We start from the raw sequence: 22,542 nt of genomic DNA on the forward strand, positions 1-22,542 counted from the left end.
GTTTTTGTTTTGAGCAAACTTTTAAATGCCCCAAAAAAGAAGATTCGAATTAGGTGTGTCGCCTTCTGCTGGTTTGGAGTGAATTAATCAGTCTATGCAGAGCATAATTTCGTCAGATGCTGACCACACTTATGGCTGTAATAAACAGGAAATAGAGGTTGCTAACTAGCCTGGACCACACATCTCAGAAGAATGGAGAGAATCCTGCTCTTCAAGTCAGAGGTTTGGTGCATCTGGTAAGGCACAGACCCTCTGGTGGATGGGAGCGTTCGCTACGTCAGTACGGAAAAGCCAAAAACCACATCAAGTGAGACATTTCTAATGAATACTTAAAACCATTGATGGAAACACATCAGCTCTCCAGCTGGCCTGGTATTCTGCTTTCTACTAGGAAATCCAGAAGGACAATGTCTGACCATCAGTTTGTCACTTGAAGCCCAAACAAACTTGTATCATACAGCTGGATAATAATAATACAAAACACACCAGCAAATCCTCTAATCAATTAAACAATTTTGAAAAGTATGGGTTTAAGTTTCTACGCAGTGACGTAGATGGTAGTTGACGCAAATGCTTAATGGTAGCTGTTACCACCAGGAGAGACAAAGCCAGGTACTGGGTTTTGGTTGGGGTGTTACCTTTTCACATGAGGTCAAGGTTTGAACAATTGAAAACTACATTTGTATTTATGTAGTTATGTCCTGCTTTTAAAACTTGTAAAGCCAGAGAGATCTTTAAGAATGGCAAAAGCATTTGAAGTAAAAATCTATTTGAGCTCTCTTAAATCTCCAGTGTGAGATGATTGGATGGTGGGCGGATGGGGTGAGGTGGGAGGTAAATTGCAAGCATTAAGCAAGCCATCAATACGGAGACTAAATGCCTGAGTTGTGAAGTGTGGAGAATTGCAACATAACTCAAGACGACAAATGTGAGAGTCACACTTTGTACTGATATGAAGGAGCTTGACACCCAGCTCAATGCTGACAGTTTACAACTGAGCTTTGAGTCTAATGAGAATTATCTAGACTGCCAACATGCACAACCAACAAGCCTCTGAACAATTCAAACCTTTTCTATGCAGATCGTCACCTAAATACTCAAACTTCATCCGACAATGCTTCTGAACATTGTCGGATGCGTTAACGTTCAACAGATCAGCAGTTGGGTTGAACAATGGTTCCCGTCACAGAGAGTGACATCGTCTTCTCATTTTGGCTGATCCATCATAAAGCTTATAACTTGAGTCAATTTAGAGGAAACTGCAGGAAAACAAACAGAACAGCTGAAAGCGACAATTACAATCATGGTGACTGTCAGTGTCGCCACCAAAGTGATAGAAAATCACTATCATTGCTCCACTGGTACTTTCTCCTCTTCCTTAACACCCCATAAGCTGCTTTCTGCTGGAGCTGGAAGCTGTTAAAGCTGCTTTAACAGCTTCGTCTTTGCCTCTCGGCTCTCTGCTGAATATCCACAGTGGGAGGAATCCACAGGAGGCCTTGCTGCATTACAGCTAACCTTGTAGCAAGAAGAAGCTCTAGCAGACTTTGTCAGCAGAGAATCCATCCATCCATTTTCTTTACACCCTTGTCCCTTGGTGGGGTTGGGAGGGTTGCTGGTGCCCATCTCCAGCTACCCAGAGAAAACCCACGCATGCACAGGGAGAACATGCAAACTCCATGCAGAAAGACCCGTGCCGGGAATCGAACCCAGAACCTTCTTGCTGTAAGGCAACAGCTCTACCAACTGCGCCACTGTGCAGCCCCAGCAGAGAATGAATGAAGAGGACAGGTTAACTCTCTATTGGATTTAGGTCTCGACTTTTGCTGGAGCACTTTAATCACGCCATTATGCTTTGATCTAAGCCAGTCTTTCTCAAATTGGAATTTATGTCTGCAGGAAGAATTTTCAGTTTCTCGGGATGAGCTGCAGAACTGTTATTGTTTTTAGAACACCATTACGATACATAGCATATTGTAACCGCCAATGTCTTTTTATGATTTTCATGTGAGACATTTTTAAAATCTGTAAATAATTAAAAATGTTCCAAGTAGACTTGTTTTGAATTCTTTGTCGTGACCAGACACATTTACAAACCAGAACCACCCTTCTCATTAGGACGAGCTAAGAAGACAATAAGTGAGTTAAGATACTAATATTTTCATTTCATTATTTTCTGAGAGTTATTGTGTAATTGTGGGGCACAATTTCAAGGTAGGTGGTCCGTGAAAGTTTGCTAAACGTGCTAAATGGTCTTCAACCTGACAAAGTTTGAGAAACACTGAACTAAGTCCTTCTCTCTGCTGGATGAGAAAACTTTTGTTTCCCTTTTCTTGTGGTTGCATTCCTGCCATCGTACCAGTTCTACGTGCTTTCAATGCTGTAAGTTCTGGTACCAATACAGTCAGCTCGTCAGAAGCTCATGGAGGCCAAACATCAATCAAAAACTTGTGGGTACCAGATTTAAGGTTCTAGAACCAGCTTTGTATTTGATGTGTCTGAATTAGGTCCATGACCTTGACCCAGAAAAGGGTATCATGCCCTGTGTGGGTAGGGGACAAGGTCAATCAATAAAGAAAAACCAGAACCAGAGATGCCAAGATCCTAAATGATACTTGACGTTCTGTTTCCAGAGGAGAACAGAACGTGAATCCAACCCCGTACAGTGTGGATTACTTAGAGGAAGGATTCGAGAGGTACTAACACACTGACAGCAAACAGGGGGGGCAGTAATCACATGTTTCGCTCTCTAATGATGGGGAAGAGCGGGATAATGCCGCAGTAGACTCTCGAGGCCCCCCCTGACGTACAGCGTGCCTTCTGCTATGTTCAAAATATCTTGTAAGTGAAGAAACCCGCACCTCCTTCCCGCTTCACTCGCTTTGTTTTTTTTCCTTGTTCTTCACATCCTGCCTGTGAATCCGTTAAAAGTAGCACATAATCCCAATGGCTGCTGTGTGAATTTGCACATCGAAGCCTGACAGTCGTTGATTAGCCGGCAAAAGCAGCACAACGTCCGTGACATCCTCCAACATGGACTGTTCCTGTGGTGGATTTTCACTTTCTGCTGCTACATTATGACATGCTAGCGGAGCATGAAGTGTTAGATTATAGCAGCGGGGTAAATATAGATCTAACATGATGGATACTTTTTATTTTTCCTGACATTCTGAGCTGATGGAGCCAGTCGGAGTGAAGGGTCGTCGGCAGGACGGCGGGTCAGAAACAGGCAGAGGAAACTGAGGAGAAGTGGGAAGACAGCAGAGCCTGGTCCAAAAAGAAGAGGAGGTGGTAGAAGCCTGCCCCTGGGCATTATGGGAGATTATTAATAAACATGTGGGGCTCGCTGCCAGATGGATTATCACGACAGTTTCTATTTTGGAGTTTTACAGAAAGATCTTCTTAGATTTAGAGCTCCTGTAATCACCGCAATTACATTTAGAGAGCAGATATTTACATCCACCGAATAAAGAGACACTGGAACCTTTTTCCCTTCCCATCTGACATTAAAATCAGACTTTTACTATTTTGGGTTAACTTATGTTACCGAAATTCTTTGTATTTGTTAAATGTCAAGATAATAAGAGTAAACTCTTTATTTGAATTCAGAATTTTACGGCATTACAAAGCCTTTAAACAGTTTGGGGTTTTAGTCACAAAGTGCCTCATATTCCGCCGTATTTTTCAAATAAAGAGATTCCAACTGTAAAGGTAAACTTCCGACCGACAGAGTGCTTCTGCAGCCACTCGGCAGCCCGGGTATTCCTAGATTTGACTTGGACATGAAGGCCAGTCGGACCTCAAAGTAAGACACTGACCTCATATCACCACGGTGACGTCAACAACATGACTCATCACCGTTTCTCTGGTTTAATCACACAACTACTGATGTTGAACAGAAAAAGAAAACGGAGACAAGAAATCTAGGAGATGCTGCTCACCAAGCACTTCCATCTCCACATATTGTACATGAACCAACATTTGATCTAAAAGAATCTGCTGGCCTATATTTTCATTTAACATCTATTGATTACTACAAGAAACAGATTGTAATGACAGTATTAAGAGTATTCAAGGCCTTATTTTGCTGTGTTACATTGCCAGTATTTAGGGCAAGTCGGTCGTGTGTTGACTGAAACATCTGCACACCCGCCTCTACTGCTCTTATGTAATCATTGTTTTGACAGCTACTTTAATGAGGGATTATGGCTGTTTTCTAAATCTGCATACTCATGACAGGTATGACTGTGATATTAATTTGGGGGTTTTTTAAATTTATTTTTATTTCAGCCTTTGTCCAATGAAACGCCAATGAACTGGGGTTTGTGATGTTCCCTCTTCAACCATCCAATTTTTGTAGATTGTTGCTGAACATTTGGACACACGTAGCCAGAACATCATGATCTCTATGAGTTCTGCTGTATGAAACTACTTGAGGCAGTCTGGAATAAAAAAAATTTTTAAAAGATGAATGCTGAAGCAGAACGAGACCCTGAAACAGTAATACCTCATAATTCTACAACGGACTGGCAGAAATCTCATGAATGTGAATTTCTTGACCTGGGAAAGTCCTCAAGGCTTTTGAATTTTTGAGATGCTGTACGGTGATTTGTACCTGTAAGAAACCCCTTAACGGTTCGACCTTCCTGTTCCTCTTGCCACTCTTTGGTCCTGCTCTGCAGCCATGATGCCGCCTTTCAAATCCTTTGGGATTTGGGGTTGAAATTGTGGTATTTTTTATTTTAGATTTTCTCAACAGCAAATATATAGGGTGCATTCACACCAGACCTGTTCAGTTCACTTTAATTGAACTCTGATTTGTTTGCCTGGGAAGTCCGATTTGTTTGGGAAGGCATGAATGCGTAATTGAATTCTGGTTTTGGTTCGGCTGAAATGTGAACACTAAGCAGACTGAAAATCACTCCAAAGGCAGGAAGTGGATTATAGTGCAGGGCATTCTGGGTAATTACAGCCAAAACAAACGTGCATGTCTAGCACTAGCAGGAGAAATGTCATGTCTTTTACCAAAGATAAGAAAGAAATCCTACAACCACTGAAATCTGATGCCACTCTGTTTTTGTTTCCATTTCATGAAGAAGGAAGTTGAACTCCGGGTCTTCTTCAGAGGTTTTTGTGTCATTTCCTTCAGTAGTTCTTGTTGCAGCGCCACCACTAGCGATGGGGGAAGAATAGGTTTTTCAAATGGTTCATTTGACACACTGCAATGTGAACGTGAACCACACCAACTGAAAATGGAACAAATGTTTCAACTTTCACCAATCAAACCGAGTCTACCTGATTATCAGGTAGGAAAACATCCTACACTTGTGAACCAATATGTCCACAATGAATGACGCAGCATAACTGGTCAACTTCCTCCACTTCCTCCGTGCCTTTTCTTGTTGGTGTCTGGTTGCTGCAGGGGGCTCTGTGGAAGCCTGCCGTTTCTTTTAATGAGCCGTGGAAAACTTGTAAAACACTCGCTTGGGAGGACTCTATTAGACGTAGGGTGTTAGTAGTGCACTAAAAGGAAGGCATGGTGTGCAGCTACCTTTGCTTCACTGACATTTTCAACAAAAGAAAAACAAGTTTATAGGGATAAAAACCTTTCCAGCTCTTTTTTTTTTTTTTTTGTAAATGCGTGCTCTGTTCAAAGCGAGAGCAGAAAGACGCCGCTGAACTGTGAACCGTTGTCGACTGCAGAGCCAGAACTAGCTCTGCGACACGACAGAGCGTCTCCTGCAGCACCGGCAGGCCGGCGAGGCGAGGTGTCACAGCCGAGTCCCCACACAATGACCTCCCAGCACTTCTCACAGCAGACGCCACATTAGTTCAAACACACACACTGTAAAAAAGACACACACACACTTCTTTGTCCCTGCCTGCAGGCAGAGGACTGCTGCAGTTATAGAAAAGCTTCAGTAGAAACCTAAGAAAAGCCTCTGATTAAAATGAAAGCTTTTAATCAGAGTTAGAATAATTAACAAAAAAAAAACAAACAAAAAGGAATTCTCTACCAGATCAGTAGAAGATCTGCTGGAGGAATTTAATTTGATGATTCTGGGAAGTCACTGAGGAAAATAATGGCTTCAAAAAGCAACTTTCAAATTTAACTACTTAACGACCCACACTGCATCAACTTCCAAACAAATATGCATTTGTAGTAGAGGAGGGCATTTAGTGTATCATCTAAAACTTATTCCAAAGAAATTCTAGGAATTTAGCTTTATTGCTGGCTTTATAGAATTAAATTTAAACAAACTGACAGTATTATCAGACGTTAATTTTACCGTTTTCTGCACCGTTTGTCCCACGAGAGCGTCAGTGAATATCAGTACGTTAGAAACATGAATAAATGCAGCTACTGTGTGCAGCTCAGTGATGTAACGGGTGTCCTGGAGAAGCCAGCTTGAAATGGGAACATTTTTCAGAAACGGTGTTTGTGTTGCCATGAATCAGCGGCAGCAGCGGAGAAAGTCCACAGGGTGGACAGACGAGGCCGAGAAAAAAAAAATAAAAAATATATATATATATATATATATATATATATATATATATATATATATATATATATATTTTAAATATAATATATTTACTTATTTATTGGTTTTTACATTTATATCTTCATAGACAAATACTGTAAGACTATGATTTTAGGCTTAAAACTTGATTTTCTTGGAAGGGAGGGCAACAGCATTTTAACAGAATAACAGAATATGGTGATTACATTTGTAGTGCATATTATCCACTCTTACTGGTATTAAATTTGGACAAAAAGGGTTGGTTTTATTTTATGACATAAACTCCTTCTGAAGCCAGAAGCCTGTAATCATTAGCACACACACACACACACACACACACACACACACACACACACACACACACACACACACACACACACACACACACACACACACACACACACACACACACACACACACACACACACACACACACACCCACACACACCTCCCCGCCCCGTCCTGCTGGGGAGCATCTGCTGGCTCAAATGTAGATAACTGGTTATGGGCAGAACATACCTCAGCCTCCTGATGGCCCCATTAATATTTCATGAGTGACTTTGGGAGTATGACATCATCATCAGCAAATATTAGAACTGAGCACCGATTCAGTGTGTGGCTGCAGCTAAACTCTGCACAACAGGTTAGAAATCTATGTTTTTTTGGTACCATAGTTACATTTACGCGGATTAAACAAACGCGTCCAAATTTAAACAAGTCAAACTGAAAAAAGGGTTTTTGGCAGCTAATATATATATATATATATATATATATATATATATATAGAAACAGGTCTAAATAAAAAATTCAACATCAAAAGATTCAGGATTTTTCCTTATTTAATAAAGTGAAACTTAGATGTCATATAAACTTGTTTCTTGTAATTTGGATGATTATGGTTTATAGATTATGAAACTCCTAAATTCAGTGACTCAGAAATGGCATAGTCATAGGAAGTTAAGTGGAAGGAAAAGATGTCCTAGGAACAGGTGCACCGGCAGCAGGGAGGAATGAGAGGATTGTCAACCAAATCCTGAAAATCCTTATAGAATATGAAAAATATGGTACAAAATCCTCAAAGAGGATTACCCCAAAGATACTGACTGTTCTGCAAGCTTAATAGAACCCCAGTTTCAAGTAAAATATGAAATATCACTCATTTTAAAGGTGAACCAGAAAGCAAGTCTGATTGGCTGCTTATCTGAAACTTAAAAATGATAAAGAGTCAGTACAAAAATTAAAATATATACTTTAAGTAGCATTTTTCATCTCTTTACTTCCTCTGATTTCATCCAATTAGCAACTCAGTGAAACTGAAAGCAGGAAGCTTGCAGTCCTTCACTCACTTAATAACAATAATAATAATAATAATTGTTATTATTAGTATTTGGTGATTTTAAGGAGAATCCAAAGAGCAGCAGGACGAGTTGATGAAGGCAGTTCAAACATATACAGAAGTAGGGAGAGGTGGAAGGGGCAGAGAAGGATAGACAAGAATCCAGGTGAGAACAGACACACACAGGGGTAACCAAGGTAACGAGGAACAGCTGGAACTAATTACAGAGAAGAGACAAGAAGAAGAAAAGAAAAATCAAAATATAAATAAAACCCAAACAGAACAGTATCAGCATCAACACTGAAGGCTGTTAACAGCATTTAGAAATGACAGACCCCCCAAAAATGACAATATTTAACTTCTGCTTTTGTTTCTGCTCTACTCTGATTAGCTGTAAACGTCAAAAGTTCTGTAAAATCAAAGAGGAATGAGATAAAAGATATCCACCTCAAGTAAGACGCTGACTGTGCACAAACGCTCAACAATAACCCAGTTAAGAAGAAAACACGATAATAAAAAAAAATCGGAATTATTCCTTTAAGCTGCCGCATCTAATCCACTGCAGCTCTAAGAGTCAAATATTCCTCCAGTGAAAATAAAAGTGACGTTAGGATGATTAGAAGTGACTTTCTGAGCTGGATGCAGCAGCAGCAGCGGCTCACCGGGTCACGGTGATGAAATGGAGCCGTGCGCCTCCTTCTCTCCGCTCCCACAGGAGGGGAGTGTGCGGGACTGTGGGCTGCGGGGCCACGGCGGAGGGAATCCCCGCACTCTGTGCCTCAGACAGGCTGAGCAGAACCCAGAGTCCCTGAACGCGTCCCGGCCAAGTAGAAGCCTGGTTCTAGGAAAGCACGCTTCTCTCTCCAACAGCAAACCTCGCGACAGGAAGCGATAAAACACAAAGGCTGCAAACAAAGAGGAGGTGCGCGGATTAAATGCGCAAAAACGCGCAATTTACCTGAGCGGCTGGTGAAGATGAACAAGTGTTGGATGATGACCCTTCTTCTTCTTCTTTTTCTTCTTCTTCTGCTTCTTCCTCAGATGATGCTGATGATGCTGCTGCTTCTTCTTCTTCTGCTCTCCGATCCGTGGTCCTCCTCAGGTTGTCAGCCAAACCCCTTCCTCTCTCTCTCTCACACACACACACACTGACACACACTCTCTCTCTTTCTACAAGGGATGCTGGGAACGTGACGAGTGTACTGGATTCATTACTGCAGTCGGTTCTCGCAGCTGATTGGCTGATGGATTAATTAAGAAATTCAAAGCAAAAAAATCATACACGCTTCTGTTTATTTATGAACGCGCTTTGTCTTTCATCGGGATTCTGTGTGATTGACCGAGACAACATAAATGGAAGTCAAATGAAAAAACAATGTTTTTTTTTATTTATTTATAAATAAAAATCTGAAAAGTGTGGCTTGTTTTGTGTTCCCACAGAACAAGCTCAGTATTGGAGCAGCTTCAGTGCAGTTATGTCTGGACGTCTAGAGAAAAATGTTTTTATGTTTCATGCTTAGACGCTGCAGCTGAATTTAGATGTAGGTCTCTTTATCACATGAATATGCTCTGATTTAAACAATGGGGTTGGCAGGTTTTTAGCAGCATCTTTCATTTAATAAACTCTGACTAGATTCTGTCATATTTTATTTACAGCTGATGGACAAATTATATTTTACATTAAAATATGACATCAGGTCAGTAAAATATTTGGATACAGAAATGCGGGTTTAATAAAGCATGTTTAATACTTGCTCAAAGGTTGCCGCCGGTTTCACAGATGAAACCGGCTGCAACTCCCAAAGTTTTAAACTGTGTCCCCTTTTTTCTTCTGGATTCTTACAGCTCACGTAGCAGAATGACCGGAGTCCAGCTATGACCAGAGCATCACAAACATGAAGCTGGATGAAGGGAGACTGAATGAAAGCTTCAAAAAGTGAATCCAGTTTTTACCCGGCGCTGCAGCAGCAGCAGCTCCTGTATTTTAGATTTTCTGCTGATTCATTCCAGATTCAAGCTTTTTCTTTTTTGTCTCTTTAAAGATGCATTTTGCTCTGCATCGGTGGAGCAGCTGTTGCTCCTGCGTGGGTCTGGGAAAAACGAGAAGAGAGGAAGGAGCAACCAACAGCAGCACTCATCATCCTCAGGAAGCATCCAATTTCATCCAGAGCCAGTTGAAACGTTGTGACTTAACCTACAATGAATTTGATAAAATCAGGAATTTTACAAAGGTCATTTTGATTTAGTAAAGGTTGTGGGCTGGTTTGAATTTTTATTAATATCTTCAAAGCCAAAGCAGCACAAACAAAAACTTGTGGTGCACAAATGTAGTCGAGTTGATCAGCACCAATTTAGTCTGATTTGAAGAAGGTGCAGGGGGGAAGAGGAAACCCTGAGATTTCAATTGGAAATATAAAGGACTTTATAAATAAATGTATTATTATTGTAGTGAATTTATTTGGTAGAGACAGACACATTGACAGACAAACTGAACAGGGCAGCAGTCACATGTTTGTAATTCACACCACGTGTTCCTAGATGGGTTTGTTAAACAGTACATCTAATAACTGATATAAAGTGAAATGATAATCATGTAAATTAGTGCAACATGATGTTTCCACATCTATACACAATCATGCGTAGCGTGGAAATATGAATATTTTTTCCATATTCAGCTTTTTATTCCACACTTCCCCACGTTAGAAAACACCCCAAGTCAACCCAAATCAATCTCACCGCTCATCTAAAGTTTCCCAGGCTGCCTAGCAACCCCGTCTTCTGTGGGCCTCAAGTGGTTTGGTGTAAATCTGATGTGGCTCCTTAATAATCAGCTGATCAACAGACACATTGCTCATCTACTAGAACTGAGCCGGCGTGACTCAGCAGAGCCGTCACACTCGAGACAGTCAGGACGGCCCAGAGACGAGGACAGGACTCTCATTTCATGAACTTGTTTTAGCAGGAAACTGAAACGGTGAGGTTTATCATCTGATGTGATGCAGGGGGAAGAGAGGAGCCGGGAGACCACACAGCAGCAGCCACGTCGTGCACACGACAGGAAGTGGCTGCTCAGGCTGTTTAATGTCACTGGATATTTCCTGCCCGGAGGGGGGCATGGTGGGATGGGGGGGGCCAGGGGGGGGGGGATGTTACATCCTGCAGGGTACAGCTGCAGTTCCCACTGAGAAGCTCCATCTTAATGGGCTGCAGAGGCATAATGAAGAAAACACGATGCAGTGGTCATGACAGTCGACTCCATCCACCCTCCACCAACTGTCTGCTTGTGATCCTATCTACAGTCACGGTCATTCATTTGTTTATATGAATGAAACAGAGAGTAGCTCTCAAATATTGCAAAAGAAAGAGTTAATTTATGCAGCACCTTTCAGCCAACAAGTCAAAGTGCTAAGAAGTTCAAAATCAATTAGATTAAATTTAATCAGGTTTTGGAAAAAAAAGAAATTATTTTATTAGCTGCACTAACAAATTTCATAAATATGATGTTCAATGAAAAAGTCACACAAGCTCATAATAGGAAGCAACTTTATTTTGAAATGACCCAGGAGGAAGCATGAATTTACACAGTAAACAAATAAACATCAAGATTTGGAAAATCCTCTATTCAAGTCAAGTCATTACTTATATATATATATATATATATATATATATATATATATATATATATATATATAATTTTTGTATTTTGATTTTTTTTAAAAGGGACACATAAATTTAGTCGCTCACAAAAAGCAGTTTTGGTTGCTCTAGTTCTGTGTAATTTGATTAACAAAACATTGGAAAAACCAGATCAACAAAAACTCATTATAAGGTTTAGAGGGTTCCACAGTTCTGAACAAGACAAATAAGAAACAGAAGATGCTGTAAAAGTGAAGGTTGTCAAGACACTTAGCATCAAACCGAGCTGTTTCAGCTCGCAAAAAAACAGAAGAAAAAAAAAAAGAAAAACAACCAAACAGCATATAGACAACTAGACACAAGTTTGAATGCAATAATCTGTCATGTCAGAAGAGGCGCTGGGGAGCACAAAGATCAAAGATCCCTTTTTCGGAGTTTTAGCCATACCTGTCAAGTTTCACATTTTGGCCAGGAAACTACAGTTTTTACCCCTCCAACCCCCGCCGGGCTCCCATACTAGTGTTCCCCCTGCTCTTACGTTAGTTTAATCCCCCACAAGTCCTCCCGTGCCCCGCTGACACCACCGGACGGCGACATTTCCCGTATTTTCAAATCCAAAACTTGGATGGTTTTATCTCATTCCAACACTCAGATGTTGTTTAACTAAAATCTGATACAATTCATCATTGCGTAGGACAGTGGTTCCCAAACTTTTTCTCTTTTTTTTTTTTTTTCATCCATTCAGAGGGTTTCCTGCGACCCCCTGCAATAGCAGTTGGGAACCTCTGGCGTAGGAGACTGCAGCTCCAAGGAAGCAGCACTTCAAAACGTCTTTAAAATTTGTTTTTTCAATTTCAGTCTCTAAAAAGCACAATATAATTAGCATTAAAGCAACATAACATTTGACAGAAACATGACATTTTCTCACTTCATTCTAAACTCGTGTGAAATCATTCATTTGCCTCAACCGTCAATCAGATCAATGTTTGACGTATTTTCAAATAAACAGTTTGTCGCCCTCTACTGGCCGATAGAAAATCATTTAAATTCATTTCAATTTAGTTACATTGCACCAATTCACAACAACCTGACTTTTTGCAAAGACCCAAGGCACTTCACAAAAAAATATTTTCACTTCAATCACACACACATTTCAGCTGATCCTAGTTATTAAACGCGCAGCCAGCTCAATTAGTTATTCAAAGTAGATGAAACATTTATATGTATGGAACCCCAGCAGATTGCATTGAGTCCACAGCATTCCCTCCTCCTGGACCTTTTCAGTTTTGTTGTTGACTTTACAGCAGCCCCTCATACTGAGCATGCATGTAGGGACAGTGGAGAGGAAAACTTCCTGTTCAACAGAAGTAAGGAACCTCCAGCAGAACCAGAATCCTGACTCAGTGCAAGTGGTCGACTGCCACAACCGACTTTGAGTAGACAGAGCAGAATGCAAAAAAAGACACAAATGAACTGTTAAAAATAAAGAATAAAAGTTTCTATCAGTTCTTAATAGCTGATCAATGTAGAGTCTATTCATCAATACTACATTTTTTACTTTCATGGTCTTTTCCCACACACCAACCATCGATATTGTTAATGCGATGTGGCTACCTGCTCCCTGAATACATGACGTACGTTATTAAACGTGCTAAGTTAGGGCAGTTAGAAAACACCTTGTTGTTCCTGGTGTGTCTCAGTCAAATCAGTGCAAGAATTCTGGACTTGTCTGGTCTGATTCATTAGAATGTTCCTCCTACATTAAAGTAGCAAGAGTCCATTTTCTCAAAGAGAAATCGTTGTCGTTCACGCGGGAACGAGCTTTGAGAATGCTCTGCTTTCGTTCTTATTGTTTCAGCTTTTTGTCCATAAAGGAATGGATTATTAACAGCTGGAAACACGCATCAGAATGAAAAACATTGTGAAATGCCACTCTTGTGTTTGTCATGTAGCAATCCAAAACTAAATGTTTTTAAATCGATTGTAGTAGCTCCATGACGCAAACTTTATGCGCTTGATCCATGTCGCCTTCTGGTGTTTACTGCTACATTTGTTTTATCGCAGCAGCATCACAGCGCCATCCTCTGGATAAAGAGGTCTAAAAAATATTGCTTTTGAGACTTTTTTTTCTTGGAACCCTCAAATAGTTTTTGCTTTGACTGTGGAAGATTCCATCAATATATCGCCGTTGTACCTCACCGTATACCCTCAAAAAGCAACCTGGAGTTGGGATGAAAACACCAGTTGTGACAGTTAGTCGTGTTTATGTGGAACTGATGGACGGATGCCCTTCATGTACAAAGTGCATGTCAGAGTTACAGTCCAGCGTCGGTCCTTCATGTATGAGTGACCATCTGAAGTGTCACTTAATTGTCCATTTTAGTCTTCGTTTGTATTTTTATTTTTACTTCCATAATTTTTTATATTCTAGACAAGTGTGCTGAATATTTCTTTGAGCTTACCAAAAGACATCATTACCCTCTTTAGACATATTTTTGTTTTAGATGATTTTTGAAGAATAAATAGAAAAAATTCACTAAGCGTCCTCCACTGTTTACACCCACCTCTTACTTCATAGCTGCGTTTAGGCCATGACACAGGAATTGTTTGAAGAGCTGTCTTGATTTGATGCTGCGCTGCCTTGATACACTGGCGGCTTAGGGGCAATCAATGGTTTTGATTGTTGTGCTGATGTACTACTAAATATGTCAACTTGTGGGTGTGTGGTCTTGTATGTCAGCAGGTACTCAGGATAGATCTGGTGTTTCTCAAAGACAACAAAAATGGAAGGATTTGCGACGTCGTTGACACAGCTGTCGTAGAAGTTTATGTCTCCACCGTCTTTGGAAGGAGGTCGGACGTAGCTGGAGTCCCCTTTTGTGTAGCTCCCCACCAGGATACGAGACACAAACATGGTTTTGACATCAGAGTCACCAGTGTAGCTGTGCGAGTATTTAGCGTCCCGAGCAAAGTAGCTTCCTGTGATTGGAAATGGAAAAATAACCGAGAAAGACAAAAGACACGTTGAGCTTTACGGCAGTAAGAAAGGCAGGTCGTTTTTAGTTATGGAGATTTTTTAGCATGTTCATTTGAATGGCATCTTCTCTTCTCCAATCCCATGGTACCATGTCATCCTTCAACTGATATAAAAATTCAAAGACACTATAAAAAGTGTATCGAAAAACGGTGAAGCATCTTTTACCGTACATTGTTTGTTGCGAGTGTTAGTACGGTAAATTTAGAAAGAAAAGGCTCCTCATACACTGGAGAAACCACGACTGGACCACCATCTTTAACCCACCTTTGCCATAAGCTGTTCCATTAACTCCACAGATCCTCCAGTCAAAGTTGTTGAGACAAATGGCGTCGATGTGTTTCGAGTCAGTCCCATGAAAAAGTTGCTTTTCTTCCACCTCACGTCCTCTGTTGTTGTTCTTCATCTGAGTCTTTTGCCTTTAGGCAGAAATGTTGCAAAGGAATGTCCTTTAAAAACATGCTTACAGATCTAACATGTCACCAAGTTTCATCTGAAAGGGAAACTAAAGAACAATGCTAAATGTTGACATGAGGTAGTTACTAGAGGATATCTATTAAAAGTATGACTAGTTTTTAAAAGATCATTTTAAAAAACTGGCAAAAAGTGATCAAAGACTGTATTAAAATAAATTGAATTAAAAAAAAAAAGCATCCAAGTTTTTAACTTTGTCTGTAGCATACGTACAACTGAAAGGCTTCCCAAAGCGCCTTGTTCTGAATCCTCTCTATCTTGACAATATTGAAGTCTCTCAAGGTCGAATGAAAACGTGCTTCAATCTTTTGAAATTCATCCTTAGTGCGCGGGACGGCAACTCTCTACAACACAAAGAAACAGGAACGTTTTCAGCGGCGGTCACCGGGACCAGCGGATGGAGGAGAAACATTAGGTAACTGAATTATTCTGAAAACAAATGTCATTCGCCAAGGCAAAAGTGAGTACAAGTCAGCAGGGCACAAACAGCGAAAAATAAGAAGAAACATCAAATTCTGAGACAACAGGAAATTGATGGTGAGCTTCTCATTTTGGGGTGTCAGAACGTTTGATTGTAAAACACTATTACGACACAGCAGTGAAGAATGTTTTGTGAAATGTAAGCTGATTAGTTCATTTTAGAGGATGTGTGTCGATATATGGCTGCATTTAACAGCATAAGTATTAGCTTATTATGACAATTATTAATTCCAGATAGTAGTTTCTTTTGGTAACTAAATGTTTATTCCAATCATATTTGCTTTAGCAGGTGAGGTGTATAATATAATGTTAATGTCAACATCCTGTAATATTTATCTAGGTTTGAAACATTCGCCCTCCAGCCCTGGTTGCTTTCAATACAAATTCATTTTATTCGCTATGTAGCATGTAGATTTATAGTAGGAAAATACTGAAATATCCTCCTGACTACCAGGAAAAAAAATATTACCCAATCACCATTTTTTTAAAATCTCACAGTCTTTGTAAGGTAATAAAAGGTTTTATGCACTTACTTTGTCTCTTCCCATAAAATGTGTTATTACTGAAAAATGCCATTTTTTTGAATTAGAAAAAGGTACATACAAAAGTCCCACCCCTTCATATGTGGTATCATTGAAAAGCCCTAAATGTCTCTAGATACTAAAAGGAATTCATTCAGTAGAATGCAGGGGGTGGGAGATATTCAAGTTTAGAAATGTCCTCTACAGAGGACAATAATGAACTACTGGTAGTCAGGAGGGTATATAACCGCTTACTGATCAAACAGAAAACTTCCACATTTTCCTTATATGACTGAGTGAACTCTTATTTTATGCCAGCAGCTCTGCAAGAGGAGAAACCAGTTCCAGGTACTTTGGCTAATCTCAGAATTTAGTCCATCCTGGACTTTTTCTGTTTTAAGCTTTTTAGACTTCAATTATCAAATCTGAAGCTCTCTGTACTTATAACTCTTCCTCACAATCTCAGATTTGAGTCTGAGATTCCGAGTTCTTCAGAAATGTTCTAGTTATGTGTCCCATGTTGATCCTTTTTATGAATGAGAAAACTCTTGTGTTTTGCACACATTCATTGTGGGGTAAACCAGTGGTGGTGATTGAGTCTTACTTGAGGAAGATAGTTTGGACTTTTACACCCTTAATTTGCTTTCAGGAAAAATAATATAATTCATCCCATTTCCACCACAGAGTAGAGAGGCAGGAAACCCTAATCCTAGTCCTGTAGTGAGTTTATTATACCGAGAATCCTGTTGGAGGGATCTGCGTCTTGTCCCAGTGGTCTGGCACAGGAGAAAACATCGCTGCAGGCCTTCTGCAGGGATAGATGGTGAGGATGAGTTTCATGTTGAACCATTTTAAAACATTGAGATCACATTCACAACCAGAGGACTAACACAAAGCTGCTTTAGGTCACTTTCCTCAACCTACCTCACTTTCTTGGTTCGCACATCAGCAGCAGACACAAACAGAGGACGTCTGCTCACAAGCCTTTTAGTACGGTAGTGTTTATTTGTTTGAATCATGTCTGAAGGGAAGAAAGACATATTAATTGAGGTTGTATTTATTTGTCTTTTGAACCCATTTCAAATGTTAAAGTCTTGTGTTTTACCCTGGAAACTAAGAGAATAAGACTGGGAGCCAGCAGAGAACTCCACTTCACTCTCATGGTCCAGAAACTTCTGCTCCAGAGTTTCACTTCTGATGTCTGTTGATTTCCCTCCGGCATTCTGCAACACAGTGTTGGTGGTTCTGACTCAGGACATGGAGAAAAATATCAGAAGATACAGCTAGGAAGCCAGGAAGAAATTTCACAACACAAGTAATTTGACGTCTGGGTTGGAACGAGACCCTGACAATAAAAATGACCTTCCATTGGTGCCGTGTTACCACCATGTCTGACCACAGGGATGGACGGTGATGTGAAGCAGTAGTTTTCTGCCACACGCACGCACGCACACACGCACACACACACACACACACACACACACACACGCACGCACACACACACACACACACAGGAAGCTTCTGTATACTTTGATTTTGGTTCTGACCAGGAAATCTCATTCCACTTGTTTGCTGTATTTCCTATAAATCCAGAGTTAGGGCTTTCTGCAGCTTTCTTGAATCGAATTCACAGACATGGACACTTCTGAACCTGAGTTTTTCTTTTGTTTTGTTTTTTGCCTTCTGATTTTGAGCACAAAATGAGCAAAATCTTGATGCAACACAAGTATTTAGAAATCATATTAAAAACTTCATGTACTCACATCTGAACCGTACAGGTTCCACTTTCCAAACTCGTCCTGCCAGTACCAGAGCCACTCTGTGGTGTGAATGAAGGTCGGCTCAACCAAAGAGTTCACCGTAGTGAGACGCCGCACTTTGTCCCCTCCTCGAGTCATGGTGTCAAAATGAACAGGTGGACTGCTGCTGCTGCAATCACAAAGCAACGCTTTAGTGAATTTACAGAAGATGCAATAAATGTAATACTTGTTAAACTCATCACCATCATTGTGGAAGTTCTTCAGTGTTAGATGATGTCTGTTTCATATTTTGAGGGGTTTTGCCTATATTAGATTTTAAATGCTACAATTGTTTCTCATAGAAAAGCTGTGCAAAACTAATAACTATTTGATATTAAAAAAAAAGGCAATCTAAACATATTTCTATGCTTTTTGCTTAACTTCACAGGCCAGGCACAACAATTCTGAATTTTAACAGAATGCAAGCTGCCGAAAAAGAAAAATGTTGACATTTCTGGCCTACTGTACAATACATAAATATGCAACAAAAATAATAACCGTCCACTAGCGACCAACCAAAGACATCAACCATGTTTGGATATTTTGAACATGAAAGAGATGGAGGATTGAAGCATTCAATGTTCTGTTGGACCACTGCAGCTTATTATACTGAAACAGTAAATGTGGACCTCTGGCAAATGATTAGCACTTTTTAGGTTGATAAATATAGCTAAAATGGAAAAAGTGGAATTCAGAAAAATAGGAAAAGTAGAATTTTGGGGGGAAAAAATGGAATAAAGAAAACAACACAACAATTTCGCAGGGTCATAGTTCCAAAGTGCTGCTTCACTGCAGAGCACAAACAGCACACTTCTCAATCATTCAAAGAAAAGGCTTCTGAAGCTCCAGGAGCTTTGAATTCAAAATGAAGGTGTCTGTATTGCATAGATCAATCAAAGGAATAAATCTTGATCAGGGTTTGGTCAGAACCATGTAGTTTCAGGTTCCCCAAGACAACCGATGGCAGCTGCCAACACACCGAGGGAGAAAGAAGCATGGCAGCCGACGATCGTTTGAAAGCCAACATTTGCTAACCAAAAAACACACTATTAGCCACAACAGCTAACGGCTCTCAACACAAACATAACCTAAGTTCCCAAGAGACAAAGTTCATCTAGTAACTAGTAAAGTGTTGACAACCCAACAAGAAGACTTTGCTAGCAGACAGTCAACACCACAGATCAAACGGAGAGCTACTTTGCTTCTTCTTTAAAGAAAGACTTTTTTTACACACTTAAAAAAGGCAATTTGTCAAGAAACCTGCATGGAGCCGTTCAGTTTTTTCTTTCTGTAACAGCTGAGAAGAAGGTTTTATGCTCGTTAGAGCAGAATACCTGTACGTGTTGCTGGGATCGCAGTATTCCTTTTCAATTGTCTCGTTATCAGGCAAGGCGTTCCACAGGGCTCCTTCCTGGACCTGCCATCTGTACGGCATCTTGTCGTGAGCTTTAAAACATTTGTCTGAAAAAAAACAAAAAAATTAACAAATGACAAATGTTTTAAAGAGGCAAAACAAGGAAAGCAAACGGGTACCATGGGGGAATGACAGGCAATCACGTACCATCATGCTTACAGTGGCCTTTAATGAAGTACATGCATATCTCGGTTTTATCTAGTAAAAATGAAAAAACAACAAAATTAGCTTTTTTTTGCACTTCTTTGATACATTATTTCTTCCCATTCTATAGATTGTGTATTTACCTTTGACATTTTTGTTTTTTTGTCTGCCTTTCTGCTCATCTGCTCCATGTCCCTCTTGGCCACCAGCCGCACCAGTCAGGTTTCCCCTCATAGCCCTCCCAGATCCCCGCCTCGTATGGAGCCTCAGTGCTTCTCTATTTGCGTAAACGGACTTCAAGCACTGAATGATGCTGTCGGGCACCATCTTATTATGCAGGCTTTTTATTGTCTGAGGAGAAAAAAAGTCGTGGGCTCTGGAGCAGCTGCAGCTTTGGGTCAGGGACTTCTGGCAGATGTGGAGTCTTTCACAATCTACGCCGTTCGTACACCGGCCAAATTCTCCATCACCGTTATTGTAATCAAAACATATCTGAGGTAAACAGAGGAAAATGTTCGATTACAGTGCAATCCTTGTTGCTTCTGATGTGAAACTTCAAGAGGTGAGAATGTAAAACCGTTGGTGGACTTACAGGAGGCAGCATGTAGTTGTCGCTCTGCAGCAGCAGCGTACACAGCTCCGCCCTGCTCAGGCCCTCCAGCTCATGTTCCATCAGCAGCCTTTGGTTGTAGTCAGAGTTCAGAACGTGGGGGAAACTGCAGCCTCTTCTGTTGGGGAAGAATACACAGTTTTTCATGACAGATTAAATTCTTGTTCAGAAAGCAGAGCTGTTCCAAAAAGAAAGAGTAAGATCCTGTTAGAATTTTTAAAACATTTTTTTGTAAATGTCCCATCATTCCCAGTGGGATGCAAGGATTCCCCAGAAAACATGATGAGTCCTTGTGACACACTTGTCACATTGGCTTCAAACATTAGTTGTTGGGATATTACCCAACACCGATAATCTGACTTGGTACATATATTTACTTTGCTCAATTTTCTCATATTTCATTTTTCTATTTACAGAAACACTGTACCGTTTCTTTTTACTAAAGGTGGGTCGATTGCAGTTTTCTGGTTGATCGTAGATTTCCGATCTTTAAAAAGTCCGACCTGCCGATTCCAGTTTTGGCCGATATGAAATTTTTAGTGTGAAATATTTGCTAATATAGTAATAAAATAGCTGCGTTGACAACTGTGGGCGGACTATTAACTTCAAACGAGCAGACATGACCTTGTGGGTGGGTCAGTCATTATTCCACTATGTTTTCATTTTGGCTGAATAAAAACGGTTTGGAAGTAAATTCAGAGGTTAAGACATATTCCTGCTAATGAAAAGGTGAACCATTTATAAGATTTGCGTTTTGATAGCATTAAAACCCATGTTGAATCTATGTTGAATTTTGTCATAAGACTTTTGTTTTGAGCCCTAACTTTATAAATGTTTAATGTAAACTGAAGATTTTAGAATTTAACAGCTTAATTGTTTTTCATCAACAACCTGCATCATATTGGTAACATTAAAAAAATATTCCTACATTTATTATTATTATTTTTTTTACCAACATAGCTCCTTATCTAAAAAGGTAAACACAATGTGATTATGTCAACAGTAAAAGTTATGCGTCATTTATCGGACTTATCAAAAGCTAGCAAAGAAAAACAAAAAACGAATGATTCGTTGATTTTTGTTTTAACAGACATTCAGATACAAGCAGATTTCAAGCAGATTCGTATATTTTGCTGGTGTAAGTCAGAATATTACAAAAATGCACCACTTTGTCATTAAGTCTTTTCTATTAAAGTTGATATTTTTCAATAAATATAAAAAGAAACTGAAGCTAATATAAATTGCTACAACTAATGTCTATGATGTGTAGTATGCAAAAAATATATATATATATTTATATGATAAGGCTATGATTAGATGTATGTTTGTGATTAGAACCAAAACGTACATGGAATTTATGCCCAATTCTACTTTTTGGGCTTATCATAGTAGGAGATAGCTTTGTGTTAGAAAAACACCATGGAATAACGTCACTTTGCTACTTTAAATTTAAATCACTGTCAAAAACTTCTCAAGCCTGTATTTCGCAATCCTAGTTGAATTCTGAGGTCATAATGTCTGTTTATTTATTTATTAGCTTCCTGAAAATCCGAAAGTCTCAAGATCAAGGCATCTTTTTCCGCAGCACCTGAACGCACCACGGGTAATCAACAAGAAAACAAAACGGCAGCGTTCAGCTAGCTGTGACAGCTTCCGTTTCAACTGAATATGTTTTTAGCTTGGAAAAAAAAAGGTTTACAACCATAAGGCCACCAAGTTATTTACCTTTGGAGGAAGTGACAGGAGCCGGTGTAGAGAAAGTTTTTACACAGGTGTAGCCCCCCGCAGAACCCCGGGCAGTCTTTCTTCCCGCACAGCCTCAGGCTGGTCCTGGCCACCACTCTCTGTTGCCCATTGCTGGAACACAGGGCAAACTTGCTTTGGTTGGAAATCACCTCAGTCGCGGACTGGCCTGGGAAAAGGTTGAACATCAACTCTTCAGCATCAACTGCTCCTTGATTAGCGCAGATGAATTTTAATATTTTAGCCTCCATCACTCCTCGACGGCTCTTCAAAGGGCCTTTTCACCCGGACTCAAGCTGTGGTTGCGGAGTGGTCGGAGTATGAAATGCTCGGTGTTGTTTGGAAACCGAAACTGAACTATATTTAGACAGGCGTCACCCTGTAATGCTGCAGTTTGCCACTTGAGGGCGTTATTGTGCAGAATGATTTTTTTTTACAGGGGTTCAAGGTTTGGAGGAAGCGATCCTGTGCTTCAAAAGAATTATGTGGACACGATATAGGGACAGCAAACAATATAAAGTGGAAGTTATCCAGTCACAGAGTATCACGTTGTTTCACATTTCTTTAATGTATTTAATAACTCCCTCCTCGCAGGGATCTATTGTTTAGAGGAAAAAAAAACTTAGATGTTGAGGAATGTTTTTAAAATGAGCTTTTCATTGTGTCTGTGTCCAATAATTGTGAACCAATAATTGTTGATTTTAGTTATTCTCTTTGAGGCCAAATATTTTTCTTCATTTTTGATATTGCCTGTCATGAATGCCTAACATTAGGGTCAGACCAAGAGATTTTTTTAAATGGCAAGAATAGCTATATTAGCAAAATAAAGA

At 40.0% G+C, this 22,542-nt stretch overlaps 2 protein-coding genes and 1 long non-coding RNA gene across 4 annotated transcripts in view; 1 reads left to right on the forward strand and 2 right to left on the reverse strand.

Moving 5' to 3' along the window:
• syn3 (synapsin III) overlaps positions 1-9,011 on the reverse strand; it is a 114,801-nt gene extending 105,790 nt beyond the window's left edge. The window contains exon 1 of one of the 2 annotated variants that reach the window (XM_008401472.2): positions 8,816-9,011. The gene's annotated coding sequence lies outside the window, so the exon portion shown is untranslated. Of the gene's footprint in view, positions 1-8,519; positions 8,775-8,815 lie in introns of those variants that run through there. The other variant, XM_008401473.3, reaches the window with a different exon arrangement.
• On the forward strand, positions 8,879-10,983 carry LOC103459692 (uncharacterized). The gene is made up of 3 exons (XR_532794.3): positions 8,879-8,959; positions 9,703-9,793; positions 9,900-10,983. It is a non-coding gene; the product is annotated as an uncharacterized LOC103459692 (long non-coding RNA).
• Positions 10,984-11,383: 400 nt separating this feature from the next.
• LOC103459763 (protein mono-ADP-ribosyltransferase PARP12) lies at positions 11,384-22,489 on the reverse strand. The gene is made up of 12 exons (XM_081603781.1): positions 21,695-22,489; positions 19,952-20,087; positions 19,503-19,851; positions 19,363-19,413; positions 19,136-19,262; positions 17,766-17,931; positions 17,108-17,225; positions 16,927-17,023; positions 16,738-16,810; positions 15,215-15,345; positions 14,795-14,946; positions 11,384-14,472 (listed from the first exon to the last, which is right to left on the reverse strand). Exons 1-12 carry the CDS (start codon positions 21,961-21,963, stop codon positions 14,078-14,080), a joined length of 2,064 nt encoding a protein of 687 aa, XP_081459907.1. The 5' UTR covers positions 21,964-22,489; the 3' UTR covers positions 11,384-14,077.
• Positions 22,490-22,542: the final 53 nt, after the last annotated feature.

This window comes from Poecilia reticulata, chromosome 23 (genome assembly GCF_904066995.2).
Source record: "Poecilia reticulata chromosome 23, P_reticulata-male-v2, whole genome shotgun sequence".
NCBI classification, from domain to species: domain Eukaryota; kingdom Metazoa; phylum Chordata; class Actinopteri; order Cyprinodontiformes; family Poeciliidae; genus Poecilia; species Poecilia reticulata.